Source organism: Penicillium expansum (assembly GCF_000769745.1).
Source record: "Penicillium expansum strain MD-8 chromosome Unknown contig5, whole genome shotgun sequence".
Taxonomy (NCBI): domain Eukaryota; kingdom Fungi; phylum Ascomycota; class Eurotiomycetes; order Eurotiales; family Aspergillaceae; genus Penicillium; species Penicillium expansum.
In genome coordinates, this window is record NW_015971306.1 from 235,198 (window position 1) to 257,070 (window position 21,873).

The following is a 21,873-nucleotide window of genomic DNA, read 5'->3' on the forward strand; positions in this document are numbered from 1 at the left end:
AGTCAAATTCGAGGCCCATATGGAGTGAATGACCATCCAGGGCCACTTTTGACTAGCCTCGTCGCGCGGAAAGAGCTCAGCAGTGATCTTTACTTATCTGCTCCAGGTCAAATATGCCTGTCATTCCCAGTACATGAGTAGTATCGCCTAGAGGTACCTAGAGGTGCTAAATGCTCATAGGGTGAAGGCATTACGGACAAAGAGCGCGGATGAGGTCATGCTCTCCTCGGTGACCGTGCGCCGCTAGAGCACCCCGTCGACGCGACATACTAGCTGTAGAACATGGTGTTGCAGGTCCGACAAGACCAGATAGCGTCCGAGGTGTGGAAGGGCAAAGACAGGGTCAACTTCCTGGTCAGGCTCGGGCCATCAAATGTGCTGAAAGGACGGGAGGCCCGGATTATCGATGCCATCGCGTCCAACATTGGAGCGCCGCAAGCCTTGTATCATGTTGCCAGCCGGCTCTGTACGGCCAATGGCACCGTTGAACTAGCGCTGGTGAACGAGTACAGTGTCCAGGACACGCAACACCCTCCCCCCCTGGTTGACCTTCACAATTACGTGTGGAATCACTCCACGAGGTACCAGCATGAGAGCCCGGCGAGTTCCGTCTCCGTGATATGAAGTTATTCCGTGCCCTGCGATTGGATACCTTCTACAATTCGAAGGTCATCCTGTACGTCACACCAAACAAATTATGGCATGAGTATATAGTCTGCTCCCGTGCGGAGGACATCATCGACGACCATGCCTTGGATTCATTCACATCGAGACAAATTTCCCGCACACCCCAGCCCCCGTCGGGGCGTCGACCCTGCAAAATTCGGTGTGAAACCGTACGTACGAAGGTATATCGCCCGAAAACTAAAGTGAATTCGACTGTCATATCAATTTTTCATGAGACTTGCTCGCATATTCCAAACCGTTTCCAAATTTGACGCGTTTCGCCCAGGTGCCCATCCGAGGCGCTTACCTAATGCGTTTGTTTTTCCAAGGTCCAACCTTGGGCTGTTTGGTAGCCTCAGGCTCCTTTTGTAGAAGCTCTCTCCTCTTTTCTCTCTCCGTGCCTTTCTTCCGGTCCGTCCACTCGGCTACATATCGAATGCGACACAGTTTTGCTCTCTATATCGATCCTTTATTATGTAACAAGCCCTCAAACAACATATCTCTCGTCTTCCTGCATGTCGTCTATAGCCTGTCCAAATGAATCACCCCAGTCCAACCGGGCGTGCATATAGATCGAAGGTCAACCGGCCTTGCGACCGCTGCCGAGTCAGAAAGACAGCCTGTGTTCTTCCAGAGGGTCCACCTTGCAGGAGTTGTTTTAATAATGGCAAAGAATGCTCTTTCAAACTGCATCCCAGATTGAAGACCCAGCGCACGAGTACACAAAACCAAGCTTCTCGCACTACTGGGTCTCAAAACATGCCAGATACAACATTTCAACTCAGCCCTGATACACAGTTGCGCCATGAGGCATTCAACCAGGACAGGGGATACCCCCACAATGACCCAACTCAAGTGTGGCCGGGGCAACGGACTCAAAATGAGTTTCGATCTGAGCTCATGAGCCGTGATCCCTCAACGGAGTCTGTAGAATACTATCCTACGGGTACGGGTGGAGAGCTATTGCAGCAAACCGGGGCCATTACTAGTCCTGCATCGCAACCCGTTCAACGCATTCGGTCCCTAGATCTCATTGAAGGATCGATCACACAATTTTACGGCATGTCTTCGGAATCAGATCCGTGGCTACTTCGACATTGCCGATACGATGAATATGGCATGCACGGCCTGCATCGGACTCGCATTCGTAATGTCGGCGGGGTCCCAATTGAAGGGCTGGTGCCGGTTCATTTTCTTGAAACCGAGAAGGAACTTATGCTTCCAAAGGGCTCGGAAATGGATAATCGGCCCCAGAAGGATCAGATGCAGGACCAGAACCAACTCGATGTTATGGTATCGCCCGCACACGGCAAACGGCTTCTATGCTTATTTCTTCGATTCGTGTTCCCAGCAATCCCAATAATATCTAGGTCCCAGCTTGGTATTTCTTCATCCATGTCAACTGCTGCTTTGGAGAAGATCCCAGTCCATTTGCTTGCAGCGATTTATGCCTCTGCCATCCCTTTCGCGGTCCATGACCCAGTGCTGTGTGTATCTGCTGCATATGGCGAGCTCTTGTCCGGTAAGTTGTGGCAGATGGTCCACGAGCTCATCCTCCAGGAGACCCATACGCCGAAGCTGGCAGTTTTGCAAGCCTCGTTGCTCTATCTTCAACAAATCCCCGCCGGAAGCCTCAAAGCCCTCCCTGATGGCCCATTTATTTGGTCTTTCCTTGGATCGACGGTAGCCCTCGCTGTCTCTCTTGGTCTCCATGTTGAACCTCGGCCATGGGGAATTCCCCCATGGGAGAAACGCCTGCGCAGAAGATTGTGGTGGGCAGTCTACGTGGAAGACAAATGGCGGAGTCTTCTTGCGGGTCGGCCTTCATTTATCCACCCTGACGAGAATGATATCTTCGAGCTGAGCGCTAGTGATTTCATGCAAGATGAGAATGCAGAAGATCATGAACATGCTTGTCAGCCACTTTTCTACTACACCACAGGCTTGGCTTGTATCGCCGAGAATATGTGCCGGACATTTTAGTAAGCGCAATCTCTTTCAACCCGATTAATTCTGCTGTTGATTGTATAGTACCATAAAAGCCTCGCAGAGATTGTCAGATGACTTTCGCTCGTCCATCGATGCTGCACGACCGATCCGCGCCCAGCTTCAGCAGTGGTACTTATCGCTTCCTGATACTCTGCGACTTAAGCATGGCTCTGGTGTAAATAGCCACTTGCCGTCTAACCGAGTTGAGGGTGCGGGTGACCTTCATTTTTCATACTTGGTTCTTGAAATGTTCCTTTACCGTGCCATTCTTCGTCCTCTTGCGCGATCACCGCCACCTCCCCCGATATCAGATGACAACGACCCAACCCCAATGGGTTCTTTGTGGCCTGTTGAAGACCTAACGTCTGACAGACACGTCTTCGATCAACTACCAGCCATGAATTCCATGCAGCTTGGCGAGGCTGAAGAGGCTACCCTCAAGGCTGCGGAAAAATGTGCGGCTATAATCCTTAATTTCGTTGGGGCCTTGGTCCCCCATGAGTTTGGATCATTCTGGCACCCTTGTAGGTTATGACTTCCTTCCAATGCAGCATGCTACGGCAACTGACCAGTCTACCTACCAGGGAATCGAACCTGTTTCGCCGCAGTATCTAACTTTGTCACTCTGCTCCTTGTTCAAGCGCCCACCAGGCAACATGCATTGAGATCAAGGGATTTGCTTGATCTGTGGTCACACACGCTTCGTTGCCAGCACCGCAGCCATGAAGGCCTAATGCAGCTTGGTCTAGTTCGACTCAATCAGATGCAAATCGAGGGACTGGATAACATCTTCAACTTGCCTGCGCATGTATCCGAGATATTACAGAATACAGCAGAATGAAATTCCTAATTCTCGGATGTAGGATATACAACAGCAGAGACAACAACACAGGCAAACCAATGCGCATTTTGGGGACGGCCCCAGCATGATGAAATTGCTTTTTCCAGATACACGCAAACGGTCGTATGTACTTTCAAACAGATAACTTTCTCTCCATAGCCCAAAGAACAAACCCTTTGTTGTAACCCCAGGTCAAAGGAAGACAATATTGCTCCCCCACGACGTGGAATCCCCTTTTCAGCCAATAATCACCCCGGACCTCGCGAACGCACTTGAGCATAATGCGCGATTGGGACAATCCAGTGTGCCGCTCAGGAGACATTCTCCTATTCAATTCCTCTTCACACGCCTTAGTCAAGGTTTCCACAATGCCTTTCCTCCTATACTGAGGATCCGGCTTAATCGCAACAGCTACAAGTTCGAAATCCCCATCGCAGGGCGTATTTTGAGATTCATCATGAAGGCTATCCAGCACCGTATGGCTCGCGGAGAAGATCTCATCCTCACTGAACTGTTCAAAATGGCCCGGCAACTTCCACGGGGTGCCTTGGGATTCCGACGACCAGGTTTTGAAGCTTGCAGTGCCAATGATCGCACCTTCAGCGAATGCGATTGCAATGACGCCAGATTCCTGGAGTTCATCGACAAGTTGGGTGTCGCTCATGAGCCGGGCTCCGCTTTTTTTGAAAGAAGTAGGGCCGGTATCATAGTAGCTGATGTTGATGACGTCTCGGAGCTCACGCAGGAAGGGCTGCTTGAGAAGATCGCTTTGTGTGAAGGTTTTGATTCTGTATAAGGGGGTTGGTGAAGATTGGATGGTATTTATAGCCTGCGGCATCTGCATTGTGTGTTCCATACTGAGAATAGACATTTTGACAATAAAGTGAGGACCTCAAAAAACGAAGTTCGACAAACGATATAAGTGATATTTTAGTGTCAAAAGTCCAAAAGAATGCAACTTGTCAAGCGAAGGGCGCGATCGACGAGGGGAAACCGAAAGAAAGATAGCGCCGGATAACCCATCTCCACCCAGGAAGTCAAGGCCAACATAGAAAAATCTCGTATCCCAAACTTCGCGTGAGTCATAAACCCGATATGGAATAATACCCAATCATTTGCCAGTACCAAGAGAGCAAATAGTCCCTAGATTCCCAGTGCGTAGGGTCCCACCACTTTTCATGAAGAACAGCATGGCCTGTTTCAATATCCTCCGGCCATGGCCACTGAATATTCCACGAGAAGTCCACCGCAGTCCACGGGGTAGGGCCTCTACGAGAAAGCGCAAAGTTCAAGACACTCTGGTCGGCTATGCTGGTATCAAAGCTACCCCGGACTGCCAGTAAGGCCTCAAAGTAGTGGAACATCTTAAGTGATGGTTGCAAGATCATGAAGCCAGTATTCAAGGTATCCCAGTCCCAGAAGTCCTCCGGGACACGGGACGGGTGCGATGAGTGATTATGTCTGAGCTGTGGCAAGCCAGCCGCAATGTAAGTCTCTGGCAGGGGTACCTCAACCCCATTAACAGATAATGAGGTTTGTGTGGTTGTTGCAAGCCAAGTCACTGGGCGCTGAGGATTCCATCCAGAGATCTCGTCAGGACGGAATCGCCATCCAAAAATACAATCAGGTCATACTGGACCATCTCCCACAGCCGCAGCTTGGTCAAGGCATCGGCCCATCGGGATTCCGTCGATCGAACCCAGTCCACTCGGAAATCAGACCACTCGATTACTTGTGCGCTGTCGGATTGCAGACGGTCTCTCTTTTCCTTATTGACATTTTGATGAACAAAGACCACGAATGGGATGTTTAACCTAGTTCGTGTTTCCGGTGCGTGAAGGAGCTGGTATGTGAGGATTCGAGCTGCGTCGAAATATGGATCGCTGGTGTTGTGGAATTTGGAGATGAAGTGATCTTTGGTTTCGGTGGGCGCACTCAGATAAGTCGCGTAAATTACTCGTTGGTTGCTGATTGTTTCTGATCTTTCATTGTGACAAAAGTAGTTATTCCATAACAACGATAGGAATACTACGAGGCTACCGAAAAGTCCAATGGAGGTCACCGACTGCTTCATTATCATGAAGATTGGGATATGATTAAATCCTAATACGCATGATCGGTCACGGGCACATTTTTATACAACTCCAACTGGAAGATACTTTTTTCTTTTTTGCACACTACCTCATTGCTTTCTCTGTACAACCCAGTATAGCTGGTTTGTTTCTGGATTAGTCGGGCTAGATAGCAAGCAATACCTAGTAAGTCCACGCTCAATGAACATTGTGCAGAGGAGCTAGAAGATATGATATCCAACAAGACCGAGCACAGAATTGAAAGTTTCCAGTATACGCTTTAAGACAGTGCAAGTGATAAAACCAAACAAGGAAATGGTAACAAATGAATCTTCATGTATCCTTTGTCTTGCTCTTTTTGTACCTTGTCGCATGACACACTAACAAATACTTAGCGAAGAAATCCTCGGCAAAGTCATCGAACGGTTCATAAATAGCGCCAAGCTGATAAGCTGCAGCAATTCCAGAGATGCATGCAATCTCGTGCATATTCTGTAATGCAACATGTGAGCTTCGTAGATAATGACATGGATGAGGAACTCACCACCATAGTCCAACTTCCAGCGTACAATGTTCGGTTGGTGCCATTAATGAACATCATTCCTAGAACAACTCGAAGGTAGTGTTGCCACCGATGACCAAATTGGTGCCACCATTTGCGACTAGGCAGTATTGTCAGAAACATGTTTTCTATAGTAATTTAAAAAATATTTAAATTAACAACATACGATATAATTTTTGACGGATCAATGTCGTTCCATGTCCAGAGATCCTTTTCTTGGTCATTCTGATAAAATGAGCGTCAGTAAAAGACCTCAGTTGTGTGTTTTACAGAGGAATAACATACCAAGAATATTGTCTGAAACACATGCCGGTCTTGCGGGAGTGGCGGTTTGTTCTCACCCAGATTATCACGAAATTGGTGTTGGTAATGGCTGCAGTTGAACCCCATTTCTATCTTACCAGGGTCAGATGCGTAGGAGCGTGTGAAGTACATCGGGCGGAATCCTAGCCAACCATCCTTTTGGCTCAGGGGCTCCTGCTCGGCAAATGCGATTTGCTTTTTTCGTGTTTCAGAAGAGGGCTTCGCTGATAACTCGGGATCATATTGCATCTCAAAGATCTTTTGGAAGTATGTCGAGTCCGAGTGGGTTATAGTGATGTCGTTGTAGAACTTGACGCCACCCAAAACATATTTCTCACGCCACGTAGCATGGTGATCCAGTATTCTCTTTGCTTCATCTGCAGGGCAACACATGACTAAGTCGTCGAAATTTTCAATCGACGGATCCCCTTTTGCTTGACCATCATCATAATCTTGCAGTTGCAGCATGACTCCTCTCTTTCCACGCTCGATGATGCCTGGGTGACAATTAAGCCGGATTTGAACACCCTTAGCGCGCAGATCCGACGTCCAGTCGCGATAGAAGTTGCTTAAGTTTGGGAATGTGTACATGGTAGGGAGATTGGGCAAGAGTGTGTCAGGATCATATTCCCAGAGCTTCATCTGGGGGTCGTTGAAGAGACGTTCCAGCAGAACACTCGACACATTAGGGGTTTGGTTCCCCGTGCCCAAGAACAAAGCCAGAAGAGGCAAGACCATCTTGTTGCTAAAGTCAGAGCTGAAGCGAAATAGTCGTAGAATTATCTTGACTGGCATAATCCCAAGAATGGGCATGAAATATTTGATGCAAGATAAAACTCGCGAAAGCTTCTTGATCTCCGATGAATGTTGGTCGACCAAAGGACTCGGAAAGACATTGGTCCAAAAGTCTTTGCCCTTTCCGAAAGCCACTTGAAGCTTCACCGGCTGAGGCTCATAGCCATAGCGACGAAAGAATTGAAACGTATGCCGGAAAATCTGCGAACCTCCTTGAACGCCATCATTCAACCAACTGGCGCCATGTGTCGATTCGTCTATATCAATAGAAGTCGCTTGTCCGCCAGTATAGCCCGCTGTGTCGATAAGAGTGACTGCAAATTCCGGATGTTTAGCTAGAGTAGAAGCGCATGACATGCCAGCAGCACCCGCGCCTATAATGGCGATTCTCTTCTTTGGGGCCATTTATCCCGATGGGTTATTGAATGAGATGTGCAGAGAATCATTTCAAGGAGGTGGTCAAAAGTTCACCCCTTGGAACGTGTTGATGTCACTACAGTGATGTCAGATGTAGATACCTATTCCTGATCCAACGATGGGCCAATCACAGGGGATTATTTCTCGATCGGAAGCCCTAGAGATAACCCAATCTCAAACCTCCAAGCTTAATTCATATATTGAAAACCGTGTTGATTTATTTCTAGTTGTGCCTGGTTTTTTGTGTTCATTGAAGAAAATAGTCATTGGGTCATGCCGGGTCTCGGAGAACCAGAAGAAAGTATGCGAGTCTGATGCAAGGTCCACACAACCTGAGTACAACTTGACTCATTTGGTGGGTTCGCAGACATTAGCCTCCTTATGGCGAATAGTAAGATTGTTACCAGTCCGGATAGTTTTCACGCCTGTGGGTTCATCGGGAACGGTTGGCGGCGATTGAATGAATTGAGACCTAGTCTTGATGCCTTAACTATTACAAGAAGAGAAAGTAAAGTGGGATCCAAGCTTTTAATTACATCTTGCTATAGTATGTTGGTTTTGAGGACATCGTGTTTGATGAAGCCGAGAAATTCGGCTGATCTAGTCAACTTATATATCTTTCATTTCCAACAAGCCAAAGACGTCATTGAACTGAGCTGAGATCAAGTCCAGCGCATGAATTAGCCGTTATTGTGGCATACGAGAAGGCAATATGGCGGTTTCCGAATAGCTGCAAATGAGAATTGAAGTTGAAGTATAGTAAGTACTAACGGCGCTCTTGGCTGACGATCCATGACTGAATCGGGTAATATCATGCGCCGGCACCCATAGGGTCGATGCGAGTAAGCCACAGCGCCAAGATTATAGATGCATGTTGATCGATCCCAGATCTAGAATAAGGATGCGCCGGACGTCATGTCATGTGTGCTGAGCAAAGTTTTAAATTGGCCTAGCCAAAGAGCGCGTTAAAGTGACTATTTCATTATTGCGCTATAATCAATCCTTGGCCATTACCGGTCGGTGTCTCCAAATATTCAACCATCTTCTCCCTGGCGCGCTCGACCTGATCCTGTACATCCAGATCCCAAAGCCACTTCAACCGTTGATTAAGCGTTTCCTTCAGCTTCACCGGATCATCACGAACCCCATCAAAACACAAACAAAAGATATCCGCATTCTCCTTGCTGCTAGTAACAACCCTCTGGCTCCGTGGCCGACGAATATCATCATATGCCTTGAAAACCGCAACAGCATCATCGACAGAGCCGACACGGGAATCACCCAGTAATTCCGCGAGAACATGTGCATCCTCAATAGCCTGACCTGCGCCAGCACCCTGATGCGGCGTAGATGCATGTGCTGCATCGCCGAGAATCGCTACCTTGGAGCGCGCATAGGTTGCAATATGTGGGTGCTCGAAGATAGCCCATTGAGATGGGTCGGGCATGCGCTATAAGAAACAAGGAAAGCAATTCAGCATCAAAAACACACCAATCTCAATCGTAAGAGAAAAAAAAAAACAGAAACATACCTCAACAAGAGCCTTCACATACCGCCCCATGTCCCTCGTATCCCGCTCCATACCCTCCCTGCTCGCCGGCCTAACCCAAGACTCATATTCCCAGTCCTCATCACTCAACAAGTAAATCCCAACATTAACCAACTTGGCGCGCATAATGGGATAAGAAATCCCATAAGCGCCCCGTCCCACATAAATCGTCGCAACGCGAGCCCTCTTCTCCCCAACCGCCTCGATCATATCCCCCATCTCCAAAACAGCCCGATACCCATACATCCCACTATAAACGGGTTTCGTGGTTAAGGATTCAACAGGAAACATAGACTCCTTAACCATAGAGCGAATCCCATCACAACCAACAACAACATCGGCATTAACAACCTCCCCATCCTCAAATCCCAACACAACCCCGTTATCCCTATCAACGAGTGTACTTAACCTCTTCCCGAAATGCACGATCTCCGCTGGGATCAGCTCAACAAGCGCATTTAAGAAATCCGCTCTCCGCAACGCCGTCTGGCCGGATGGTAATGCTTTTAGGTTCATTAAAACATCACCCTCTTCTTTTCCCGTTGCCCAGACGAGCTCGAACCATGTTTGGAGGTATTCTTCGTAGCCAGGGCTGTCTGCGTGTGTTGTTATGAGGGAGTTGTAGATTTGTTGGATGGAGGGGTGGATCAGGGGCATTGCGCGATACGCTGCTGGGCCGAGGGAGATCCCTAGGCCTATTTCTTTGAAGGAGGGCGCTGCTTCGTAGATTTGGACTGGGATTTTGCGAAGGTGTAGGCCGGCTGCTAGAGTTAGGCCGCCTATTCCGCCGCCGATTATTGTTATTGTTGGTTTGGTGTTCATTTTTGAGGGTTGGCTTGGGTTGGCTTGGGTTGGCTAAGGATCAGGATGAGGATGGGGTTCGGATTGGTGGTTGGAATTGGAAGTTAAATAGTTTAGATATCTTTGGATTTTGTTCTATTTGTCATGCACTAGCATGTACTTGCATGAGATTGTATAAATGTATAAGGCTGAGAGTCATGTACCATACAGCCACATGGGCGTATGTGGTGGTATGGAACCCCGGTGATTAGTACGATAATGACTGTATGTCCAACGTCGGGGAGTCAGATAGAGGGGTATAACCTTTTCGAACGCGGGTGTCTTTCGGAATGGAAGATGGCGGATTGGACGGGGGCCAGGGAAGTGGGCTATCGGGCATTCCACGGTGGTATTTGATCTACATTATTCGCGGGTAGTTTTCCGGGAAATGCACAGCATGGATGAGGGGATCTACATCGTAGGGTATCCATCGATATGGACGCTGTCTACAGGGATTGTCTTGAATAGAGAAGTATATATTGACATTAAACTTGAAAGGGTACAAGGTAGCGCCAATCGTCACGAATCATGCGTTTGCGTGTGCAACTCTAAGATGTTGTGTCTCTCCAATTCCATGAGACGAGAGAGAGCGGACATGTACTCGACATATAGCTCAGCGCGGTGACGTTGGTCAAAGTCGCGATCCTGTCGCGGGGATTCCCCTGGGGGTCCGAAATGGCGCATTGACATGTGCAAAAGGACTGACAAGCCTGAAGTACATCGTACCCATCTAGGCAGTCTAGAATGTATAGAAGATAAGAAATTAAACTCGCTAGAAAGAAAACAATAAAAAAGTTGCATGTTCTGCAACATGACAAAATCAAATCATAGGAGCGGTCACAACCCGCTGACGCTCCCACTTTGAAGGACCGAACGGATCATCACGGGAATAGATATCCGATCGATCCCAGTCGGAGTCAGTATCCTCAATACCAGTGCGCTTATCATCCGGCCTCACCACTGGAGAGGTATCGGAGTCATCTAACGCGCGACGGAAGCGCTGGAACTGCCGGGACTCCGTGGGATGCACGGGTTGCATCATGCCAATTCCCACGCCCGACTGCATGGACTCGAGTGCTGCGCGCTGCAGATCGCGAATGTCATCGCGCAGACCGCCGACTTGTGTCTCGAGGTTTCTGCGGGCTGTTTGTTCGCGACGCAGGAGCGTGACTAGCGTGCTGTATTGCTCGATTGAGACGCCGTGGTAGTCGGACAGGGATGAGGCTGATGGGGCGGGGCGGAGGGTGCGCGGGGTCATTGTATCTGCGCGGATTGTGCTTGTGCTGGAGGGGCGGGTGGGTATGTTTGGGAGGGGGCTGGGGAAATCGTCGCGGTCGCAGGATATGAATGCGGTGGGTTTTTTGCGCATGTGAGGGGGGAAGGAGTCTGCGGAAGGGGGGTGTCGCGGGCGCGACGGTTTTTCAGTGGGGTTTTCGGGACAGTTGGTTTGCATTCGCGCAATGGCGAATTCCAAATCGATTAGTTTCACTTCGAGCGTGGTCAACCGCTGTTCCAGGGTGGCACTGTCATCTTGCTGCATTGAGTTGATTAGACTTGCGACGTTCGACGGGAGGCTCGGTTGTTCTGTATGCCGTTCAACTTCCATCAAAGACGGTGTAGCGGACATTCGGGTCACACTCGTTACTGTTGTTCCCGATGAGGGCCTCCCCGACTGCCCACTATTAGAGCTTTCATCCAATGGCGGGGAATGTGACCCAAGAACCGAGGCCGGCAGAGGGGCGGATGAAGTGCGTTGTGGCCAAGAGGTCATGATCTCTGGCATGTTATCTGTCATTTCGCGCAATGCATCTGTGCTCCTTGATAGGCGGTGTGAGAGCAAGCTGTGTCTTCGCTCTGGGATATGGTTCCTATCCTCTTGCGGATCGGATATTGCTATTGACGCCACGGCAAACCGAGATTCATCATCTGAAAAAACCACGCTGGGGAGAGTTGCGCGTCTTCGGCGGGGCTGCATGCTACCCGGCATTGAATCACGCAGGGTTGCAGAGGACAGAGGAGACAGTGGAGACAGAAGCGGAGACATATGTGTTTCCGCGAGCTGGAGGTTGTGCGCCGAGAGTGGACTACCCCGGTGTGAATTCAGATTCAGAGGAGGCGGAATCGCCAACAATGATCTTCCTTTCGCCGCTCCTGGTTTCCGCATCGGTGGCATCGCAAATGTAGATTCATATGGGTTCTCTTCCAGTTCATCGGCCTGACTTTGCCTTTTCCGGTTGAAGATCTTGCGCATGACGGTTTTCAAGGTGCTCCCCGTTCGGCGATGGGCAATAGCTTGCTGGGAGTGGGAGTGGAATTCCATTGACGGCAGCGCCGTATCATCGTTGTCTCCCATGTAAGATGTCGAGTTCGAGCCGGAGCGCTCTCCTCGGGGAGAAGATCGTTGTGGAATACTCCGAATAGACTCGCTGCCGGCGCTCGTTATGGATCGCGTAGGGTGTCTCGGCATGGCGACGGGGTATGGAGGATCGCAATCGACAAATAGAGGGCATAGAAGGTATGGATAAGAAATCGACTCTGATCATTACAAGCAATATGGGTATATGGCGCAAAAGAAAAGAAAAGGAAAAGGATTTCAAGCGAGTGTCGGGAAATAAATATCGAAGGGTATCAGGGTATCAACGAATTTGAATAAAGGCTGAATTTAGTCGACTGAGACTATGGAAAGCTATCAAACGCATGTTAGCTGAAGAACCAATGTGGTACAAACAGAACATACAGAGTCGGATATGATCAGGAACATAATGATCACAGGTCTCCCCGTTTGCTAGTCTCATAAAAAACAAAGCGAAAGTAAAAAAAATGGAACAAAGGCTGGAGGAAGGGGAGAAACAAAGGGGAGAAGTTAGAGATTAGGGAGAGACAGAGAGAGGAGAGAGAAAGAGAGAGCTATTATCCCCACACCGGGGAGTTGTTCGCGCCACAGCCGACTTTGTTGCCAAGAATCAAAGAGGTAAAGTGGAATTAGGGGGGATATTAAAAGATTCCAAGGTTGGTAAGATAATATCTTGTCTGTATATTGTATCTTGTCTGTGTACTGTCTGTGTACTATAGTTTCTACTTCCCTTTTGGAGAAACAAAGTGAAATGTTCTGAAACACCACATGGAGACATGGAGATGCTATTATCCGCACAGACTTCCCAAGTGACACGACACAGTTTCAACAGTTTCAACTTCAATCAGCCCATTAGTCCACGTATCGCTAGTAGTCCACCGGTAGCCCACGTAGGTGTTTTGTTTTATCGTGTTCGAACCCCTCTGTCAGCCGTGGCCATGTCTCCGTCATGGATTGGCGGGAGGAGGAAGAATCAACCGCCCTATTCTGTTTTGGGAAATACATCTCCGACGCCTCATTGCAGAAATGATCATCTAACTGGGCGTTTCAAAACACCTTATCTTCCTATCCCGGATAGTTTTCGAATGGTTTTCAAATGGTTTTCGGGGGGGGAAAAAGTATTTGAGTTGTTCAAGTTGAGTATACCAAGTACCCCCTGCTCATCATCCCTTACTTAGGCCGTGCACCCGGGACTAAATTTAACCTTGGAAGATATCCCGTCTATGCCGTTTCTACAAAGATCGACATTGTTCTGGAACTCAATGGGGCTTCTCGATCTGCACCGAAAAGTTCCGATGACTATAGTAAATCTCCAGCGTCGGGGTATCGTAGGTCGGCATGTTCTTCAAGGAAGTCCATCCAGTGTTTCAGGAAATTACTTCCGCTGTAAAAACAAAAAGAAAAAAAGAATGTCGATCAGCATTAAACCCTCGAACTCCATGGCTCATCCCGCACTTACTGGCTGATCGTCTCTGAATCTCCGCAAATACACAGATGTCGCTTGGGCCGCGTCATGGCCACTACGTGCAGCATGGTTAGCGATATATTGAATTCCCTGCAGGAACGCCTAGCAAAAAAAGAAAGGGGGAAAAATCATACCATTTAACCGGCGCTTCTCGCCTAGGAAACCCACTTCGTGTTCCGCATTGCTGCGCACTAGGCTCACCACAACGGCTTCTTTCTCGCGGCCCTGGAATCCATCCACACTGCCAAGTTCAATGCCGGGGTATTTTTCTCGTAGCATCCGCGACAATAGAGCCAATTGCCCGTTGTAGGGGGTGATCACGGCAATGCTCTCGGGTCTGACACCTGCATCAATCAGATTGTCCACGTGTCTAGCCACCACCATAGCTTCCATCTCGTTGCTTTTGCTGTCTCCAAGCAACGCCCCTTTTTTGCTTATTTCATCTTCTGCCTTTTCGGGAAAATCTCCACCTTGGGTGTCCCAGAATACCAGCGGCTCTTGCGTATCGTCTGTGCCCTCTACTTCGTATGGTAAATCGATTAGTAGACGGGCTTTGACTGCGTCGCTGGCTATCAACTTTCCGTCGTAGAGTTCATCGGAGGGGAATCGCATGATCTTCTCGTGCATGCGATATTGAGTGGTCAACATTCGTTTGATCCCTGGTCCGTGCAGGGCTAATAAACGATCAAATAATGTGCGTTCAAGAGAGACACCCTTCAACGTCTCGATGTCGGTGTTGGTGTCGGTCTTTTCATCGGTGCCTTTAGAAGCTTTATCCTTCTGCCCCGTAGATTTGACGGTCGGTGGTAATTGCAAATGGTCACCGGCAAGGACCACCTTATCTGCACCCAAAAGAGAAATCCAACATTGTGCTTCAAGAGCTTGACTCGCCTCGTCGATAATCACAACGTCGAACTTTTGGTTCTTGAGTTGATGACCTCCAGCACCGTGAAGAGTAGCCAACACCACGCTACTCTCGCGCACCAAGTTGTCGACGCATTTAGACTCGCGCTGTCGGAACTCCTTCCGAAGCAACTTCAAATCATCATAGATACCTCGTCGTTCGCGACCAGACCGGGTCTTACGAATACTAGCCTGTTTCTCGTCAATCTCTTTGCGAATATCCTTAACAATGCCCCCAGCATCAGAGGTCTGCGTAAGGACTTCAAGAGAATGTTCAAGGACAGAAGGAAGCAGGCGAGCCGGATGTCCAATGCGCACAACAGGAACCTTCTTAGGAGCCAGACGTTCCACAATATTATCAACAGAAACGTTCGACGGTCCGCAGACAAGCACACGCTTTTTCCGTTGGACAAATTGCAAGATCAATTCAATAAGCGTATGTGTCTTTCCCGTCCCAGGTGGACCATGAATCAAAGCAATATCGCGCGAAGCTAGCGCAAACCGAATAGCATCCTTCTGCGAATCGTTAAGCGTAGGATCGGTAAATTCCACAGGTCCACACGCCTCAGTATCCAGCTGGAGCGGCGTCGTATGCCCAAACGCAACACGCATGAAATGCGAGTATTCAGTCTCCGGCATCTTGACCATCTTCTCCATAGTTTGCCTCATCCTAGCTCGAAGTCAGCAACCAACCCAGCAATCCCAAATCCAAATAATCCATCCAACATACCTCCTATACGTAACATCATTAGCAAGCTTAATAGCCCACAACTTCTTCCCCCAAAGCTCCTCAACAGCCTCATCGTCCTCCTTAGACATCCCCCCACCACCCTGCCGCCCAAACGCAATCCACACAGCGCGATCACCAGTACGCGTAACAACACCCTCAACCCCCTTCTCCGCATCTTTGTCTTTCTTCTTATCTTTATCTTTCCCACCAACCTTCTTCCCCGCCCCCGCAATATCACTAACTCTCACTACGTCGCCCACGCGAATCCCATGTGATCCAAGACGAGGCGTCCCATCCACAGACCGGGACTCTTCTGACGCGACTGCTGGGTCCGGGGCGAACTCGCCGACGACGCGACCGCCGAGACCGGTACGGCATTGGGAGAGGATGAGGCCTGTTAGGGCGTAGCCGGTTGCTTGGAGGGTTCGGCGGGTTGCAGGAGAGACGCTTGCGGCTGTGCTGGCGAGTTTTGAGGAGGAGACTTCGGCGGCGTGTTCTTCGTGGAGGAGGGTAAGTTGGGTCGTGGCGAAGAGGGGGATTGGGATTGGGGTTGGAGGGGGCATTTTGGGCGGCGTCGGATTTGGGGATATGGGGAGAGTAAGGGCGAGATTTTGGACAGAAAAGATGTGCCCCCGTAGATAGATTGGAGGTTGGATTTGGTTGGTGCCGATTGACGACTTGCACGGGTTGTTGGAGCTTGCTTGGTTCGGGGAGGGACCGGGCCGGGGATAAAGAAGCTTCAGTCGCTTATTTCCGAGACTGAGAGGATTTTATTGGCCGTGGATTTTGAGGCTGCAATGATGTGTACAGCCACATACAGTAGTAATAGGTTATATAATTCAACATTGTACTTAACGTATTCGGTAAGCGAGCGGCGCACGCAAGCGAGTGGCGCACCTATTCTAACCTACCTATTTTAAATGTATTTATCTCAACCATAACGCCATTAAATTAAATACACTAAAATCATCTATCTAGCTGGGCATCTATTAAATACATGACCTGTTTCTCTGCACCCACTATACCTTTGTGGAGCCCGTGGACGTCGTTTCAAAGCCGGCGAAGGGCTTCTTCGTAGAGAGGGGGGGGTGCTTAATCTGCTTCCACTAGCTCAGTAATCAATTAAGAAGCTTCTTGAACTAAGAGGCCTTCTTCGGCATATATCTGCTTCTGGGATTTGCCTCGCTTTTGCTTTTGCTTCTCGTTAGCGGCGCGTAATTCGCTTACTTCTTTCTCAAGAAGTACGGCGGATTGTATAGTGATCTGGTATGCCTTTAAGACCTGGTTTATAGCGGAATTAAGAGGACTTAGAGGGCTCCTTAATCTTATACGAAGTAATGCTTTAATTGATAAAGCTTACTTTTGTAATTGGATGTAATTCGAGGGGGTTTTTAGGTCCCAATCACTACCCCGGCTCAGAGGGGGGGTCGGGGTTTGTAGCTATATATTAAGCTTTAAAAGCACTCGGTCGGGTCCAAATAGTACTAAACCAGCAGCTAAGAAGCTATTTTTAATTGTCTCTAATTTAAAAGCTTTAATTCGTACGAAGGGGTATACCTTAAGGAAGTTAAGTTTATTAATATAATTAATCCCGGTACGCATTTTTATCTTAACTAGACCTGGCAGTGACCCTCCATTTGGACCCGCCAAGACGCTAAGGAGGGTCCAAAGTCCGGATTCTGGACCCGCCAAGGAAATTATGCATGCATAACCTATCCTAATTAGGAAATAATATGCTTATAAACCATGATTTATATATATTTATGTCAAAATTTAGGTCTTGGCGGGTCGCTGGACCCTCGGAGGGTCCAAGGTCATGGACCACCCGGAGGGTCACTGCCAGGTCTAATCTTAACTATCCAACCGTACGCACGTTTTAATACCGTAAAATAACTAATATTAAGAGGTTATAAAAGATAAGATAAATACGCTAATATATAAATTAGTATCACCTTATTTTACTCACAAATTTTATTAAATTTAGGTATTAAATGACTTCTATAACTATTAAATATTAAAAGCCGATACCCCCCTTTTATATATAAAGAAGTACTAAGAATAAAGAGCTTCTTAAGCTAATAAAGGCTAATTTTATTAGAGGTCTAGCCGTTAGGACTAACTTCAAAACGCTAATCCTCCGGGAGGCTGTTAAACCATAATTTAATAAAGACTTTACCTTTAAAAATCATATACAGAGGAAGGGCCTAGCTAGAAGCATTTATACACTTAATAATAGTTACCTACTCTCGATTTCTAGGTTATAAAAGTACTCGCCGACTATAGTATTCACTCCTTATTATAACCTTCGCAGTTACTATTAACCCTATCGCGAAACTAGTCTTATTAAAGTTATAGATATTATTAGGGTTAATTCTAAATTAAATAATTATTTTTTAAACTAGATTAAACTACTCTATAATAATTTTAGGGTCTTTGTATTTTATACGCTTATAATTATATTATTTTAAGAATTAGGAAGAAAGGAGAGGATACTATTTTATAAAGTTATAAACCTATTTTTCGCTAACTAAAAGAACTAGGGTAGTTCTACACTTTTAAAGAAGAAGATCTACTATTTCTTATATTATAGAGGGCTAGGGGGCTACTCTATATAGATCTATAGAGAGAATCTATTTTTTAAGAGATTTCTCTTTAATTTTAGTTAATTTAGATAAATTTATATAAGAATTTATATAATATTATATACTACTTAGGCGGTAGTAGAGGGTAGTTTTAGGTATAGTAAAATAGTATACTACTTTATAAATTAAAGAGATTTCTTAATTCTTAAAAGCCTAGATAACTAATAAGATCCTACCCTCTCTCTCTATTAAATTTTAAAAGGATTAAGAGCGAATTAGTGGTATAATAGGTAGTTAAAGAAGAAGGGATTAAATTAATTAATATATTTTTAATAGGGTATACTACTTACTTATATATACTACTTACTTACTAAATATATTAGTTAGTTAGTTATAGGTATAATATATTTTATATATAAGTAGTATATATAAGTAAGTAGCGTACTTAACCTAAAATATATTAATTAATTTAATCTATTTTTCTTTAACTACTTACTATACTACTAATTCGCTCTTAAAGCTCTAGAAATTTAATAGAGTAAGAGGGTAGGATCTTATTAGCTATTTAGGCTTTTAAGAAGTAAGAAATCTCTTTAGTTTATAAGGTAGTATATTATTTTAAAATATTAGAAACCTCTTTATACCGCTACCTAAGTAGTATTTAAAACTATATAATTTCTTATACTAATTTATATAAACTTACTAAGACTAAAAAAGAATCTCTTTAAAAATAGATACTCTTTATAAATCTATATAGAGCAGCCCCTTAGCCCTTTATAATATAAGAAATAGTAGATCTTCTTCTTTAAAAGTATAGAATTACCCTAGTTTTTTTAGTTAGTAAAAACTAGGTTATAAACTTTATTAAAAGGTATCCTCTTCTCTCCTCTTAATTCTTAAAATAGTATAACTATAAGCGTACAAAATATAAAGACCCTAAAATTATTAGGGAGTGGTTTAATCTAGTTTAAAAAACGATTATTTAATTTAGAATTAACCCTAATAACGTTTATAACTTTAATAAGACTGGTTTTATAATAGGGTTAATAGTAACTATAAAGGTTATAATAAGGAGTAAATATTATAGCCGGCGAGTACTTTTATAACCTAGAAATCGAGAGTAGGTAACTATTATTAAGTATATAAATACTTCTAGCTAGGCCCTTTCTCTGTATATAATTTTTAAAGGCAAAGTCTTTATTAAATTATAGTTTAACAGCCTCCCGGAGGATTAGCGTTTTGAAGTTAGTCCTAACGGCTAGACCTCTAATAAAATTAGCCTTTATTAGCTTAAGAAGCTCTTTATTCTTAGTACTTCTTTATATATAAAGGGGGAGTACTAGCTTTTAATACTTAATAGCTATAAAAGTTATTTAATACCTAAATTTAATAAAATTTGTAAGTAAAATAAGGTAATATTAATCTATATATTAGTATATTTATCTTATCTTTTATAACCTTTTAATATAGGTTATTTTGCGGTATTAAAACGATTATATAGTTAGATAGTTAAGACTAAGATATAGGTCGGGATTAACTATATTAATAAACTTGACTTCCTTAAAGTATACCCCTCTGTATAAATTAAAGCTTTTAAATCGGAGATAATTAAAAATAGCTTCTTAGCTACTAGTTTAGTACTATTTAGACCTAACTGAGTGATTTTAAAGCTTAATATCCGGCTTCGAACCCTAACCCCCCCTACTAGCCGGGGTAGTAAATTAAGCCGGAATTTCACCCTAAAAACCCCTATTACAGAGAAAGAACTACATCAATAGGCTTTATTAATTAAAGCTTTACTTCGTACTAGATCTCGAAGCCTGCCTAGCCTATTAGATTGTACATTAAACCAGCTTATAAAAGGCTTCCGTCTTATAATGTAAGATGCTATCTTACTCGCTAAAGAAAACAAGGAATTATGGGCCGCTAACGAGAAGCAGAAGTAAAAGCGTACTAGATCCCGGAGGCAGCTACCTGCTGAAGAAGGCCTCTCAGTTTAAGAAGCATCTGCATTAATTATGCAGCAACAGGAAGGAAGTAAAGCACCTCCCCCCGGCCCTAGCATACCTAGAGAATCGACTATTCAGCCACGTATACGGCCTCCCCGGGGGTGTGGTATATGCAGATTGCTAGGGCATAGAAGAGAAACATATCCAGATAGACCACTTAGTTAGTTGAATTAATTTAATGGCGTTATGGTTGAGATAAATGTATTTAAATTTAATGGGTTGGGTTGGGTGCGCCACTCGCTTGTGTGCGCCGCTCGCATGTGAAATACGTTAGGTATAGTTAACTAAGCTTACTATACAATTTGTATAGGGCCGACAATCACAGCGGTCTATATTTTCCGAGGTATTAAATACTCGGGTTCCCAGTCATATATTATAATATAGCTTTCGACATCATCCATATGTACTACCTAGTTAAGCAAATTTTCAGGAGTGCTAAACACTAGAATGATAGATTACCATAAGAGGTTCAGAACAGTTGCCTAGTATTATTTACTGACCATTTTCACTTTCATACAATGGTCTGATCACTCATGGAAATAAATGAATTGCAGGCTTTTCCTTCTCCACTAATTTTAATCCTTCAAATACACTATAATCAGTCTCTCAGTATCATAAGACCTGCACTATACCCTGTATATATTTTGACAGTTCTGAGACGAGATAAATCAAAGCTTCTCTATCTCCCGATATAAATAGCGTAAAATGATTCACCGACAAACAGCCAGCCACCCAGATCTCAACATAGTCTGTTTTCATCATCGCCATGAACAACAACAACGCCTCGGTCGTAATCGAGCTCAGTGCTCCGGCGATTGGAGCCACGCGCGAAGGCCCTCGGGATCACGACAGTGGAATTTGATACCGGCCGACCACGGAATGGCCTGCGCCTCGGTGGGGGTCGCAGTATCGGTGACGGCGTTCATTTCTAGTGAGCACTCGCGCTCAGCACGAAACGGGGGGAAGACGAGCTTCTTCTCTGCTTCGCGGAGGGGTTGGCGCTCCCAGGTGAAGAAGTGGAGGAGGAGGACGAGTGTCGAGTAGAGACCACGGTTGGCCACTATATAACGTGATGGGTTAATTTGTTGGCTTGAACTACATAACACACTGTATCGAATCCAAAAAAAGTGGAGTTGAAGGTGGGGGAGGAACATGACTTACTGTCGATTCCAGGACAGACACGGCGACCAGCACCATATGTCAGGTGTGGAACACCGAGCTTATCGCCTCCCTCGGTGAACAGGTCGGTACGGCCCTTGCGGCCGTTTACCCACCGCTCGGGAAGGTATTCCTCTGGCCGGTCGAAGGTTGCGGGGTCGCGGTTACAGGCAAATAGATTCATGATGACGAGCTGGATAAAAGACTCAAATGTTAGGGTTTGTCGAGAGCACTTGCAACTCACAGCCTGACAGGCGACATACCGTATCCTTGGGGATTCTATGATCCTGATAACTGGCACCATCGAGAGTCTGGCGGGGGAAACCTAGCCGAACGGGCGTGAAGATACGAGAGCCCTCCTATATTGTCTGAGTTAGAACTTATTAAGGGTAGAGGGGGTGGAGATACTCACAGTGTGCAGGGCCTTGACATATTCGACACGGTCGAATTCGTGCGGCTTGGGAGGTTCGCCGCCATATACCTCACGAATGGCCTCGTAGCCATTCTCCTGGAAGTCGGGCCGGTTGGCGAGATAGCCGATGATCCAAGTGAGAGAGTAGCCAAGGTTGACGCCAGCAGCGACTATTGATGAGTAGTCAGTAAGTAGTACCAGTTAGCATGATGAGAGGGATGGGGGGG

General features: G+C 46.1%; 6 protein-coding genes across 6 annotated transcripts; 2 read left to right on the plus strand and 4 right to left on the minus strand.

Annotated features, from left to right (window-relative positions):
* Positions 1-282: 282 nt before the first annotated feature.
* PEX2_001980 (uncharacterized protein) lies at positions 283-624 on the plus strand (the record flags this gene model as incomplete). The annotated part of the gene is made up of 1 exon (XM_016737476.1): positions 283-624. The coding sequence occupies one exon, from the start codon at positions 283-285 to the stop codon at positions 622-624; it is 342 nt and encodes a 113-aa protein (XP_016598912.1).
* Positions 625-1,425: 801 nt separating this feature from the next.
* On the plus strand, positions 1,426-3,496 carry PEX2_001990 (fungal specific transcription factor domain-containing protein; the record flags this gene model as incomplete). Its single annotated transcript, XM_016737477.1, has 4 exons — positions 1,426-2,648; positions 2,698-2,784; positions 2,839-3,179; positions 3,228-3,496. The coding sequence occupies 4 exons, from the start codon at positions 1,426-1,428 to the stop codon at positions 3,494-3,496; spliced, it is 1,920 nt and encodes a 639-aa protein (XP_016598913.1).
* A 133-nt stretch (positions 3,497-3,629) lies between these two features.
* Positions 3,630-7,633, minus strand: PEX2_002000 (putative flavin-containing amine oxidasedehydrogenase; the record flags this gene model as incomplete). Its single annotated transcript, XM_016737478.1, has 7 exons — positions 3,630-4,284; positions 4,604-4,962; positions 5,118-5,478; positions 5,954-6,060; positions 6,113-6,230; positions 6,297-6,355; positions 6,416-7,633. The coding sequence occupies 7 exons, from the start codon at positions 7,631-7,633 to the stop codon at positions 3,630-3,632; spliced, it is 2,877 nt and encodes a 958-aa protein (XP_016598914.1).
* Positions 7,634-8,627: 994 nt separating this feature from the next.
* PEX2_002010 (uncharacterized protein) lies at positions 8,628-10,016 on the minus strand (the record flags this gene model as incomplete). The annotated part of the gene is made up of 2 exons (XM_016737479.1): positions 8,628-9,095; positions 9,177-10,016. 2 exons carry the CDS (start codon positions 10,014-10,016, stop codon positions 8,628-8,630), a joined length of 1,308 nt encoding a protein of 435 aa, XP_016598915.1.
* Positions 10,017-10,854: 838 nt separating this feature from the next.
* Positions 10,855-12,501, minus strand: PEX2_002020 (uncharacterized protein; the record flags this gene model as incomplete). Its single annotated transcript, XM_016737480.1, has 1 exon — positions 10,855-12,501. One exon carries the CDS (start codon positions 12,499-12,501, stop codon positions 10,855-10,857), a length of 1,647 nt encoding a protein of 548 aa, XP_016598916.1.
* A 1,341-nt stretch (positions 12,502-13,842) lies between these two features.
* Positions 13,843-16,048, minus strand: PEX2_002030 (putative DNA helicase; the record flags this gene model as incomplete). The annotated part of the gene is made up of 3 exons (XM_016737481.1): positions 13,843-13,907; positions 13,987-15,425; positions 15,486-16,048. The coding sequence occupies 3 exons, from the start codon at positions 16,046-16,048 to the stop codon at positions 13,843-13,845; spliced, it is 2,067 nt and encodes a 688-aa protein (XP_016598917.1).
* Between the last annotated feature and the right edge of the window lie 5,825 nt (positions 16,049-21,873).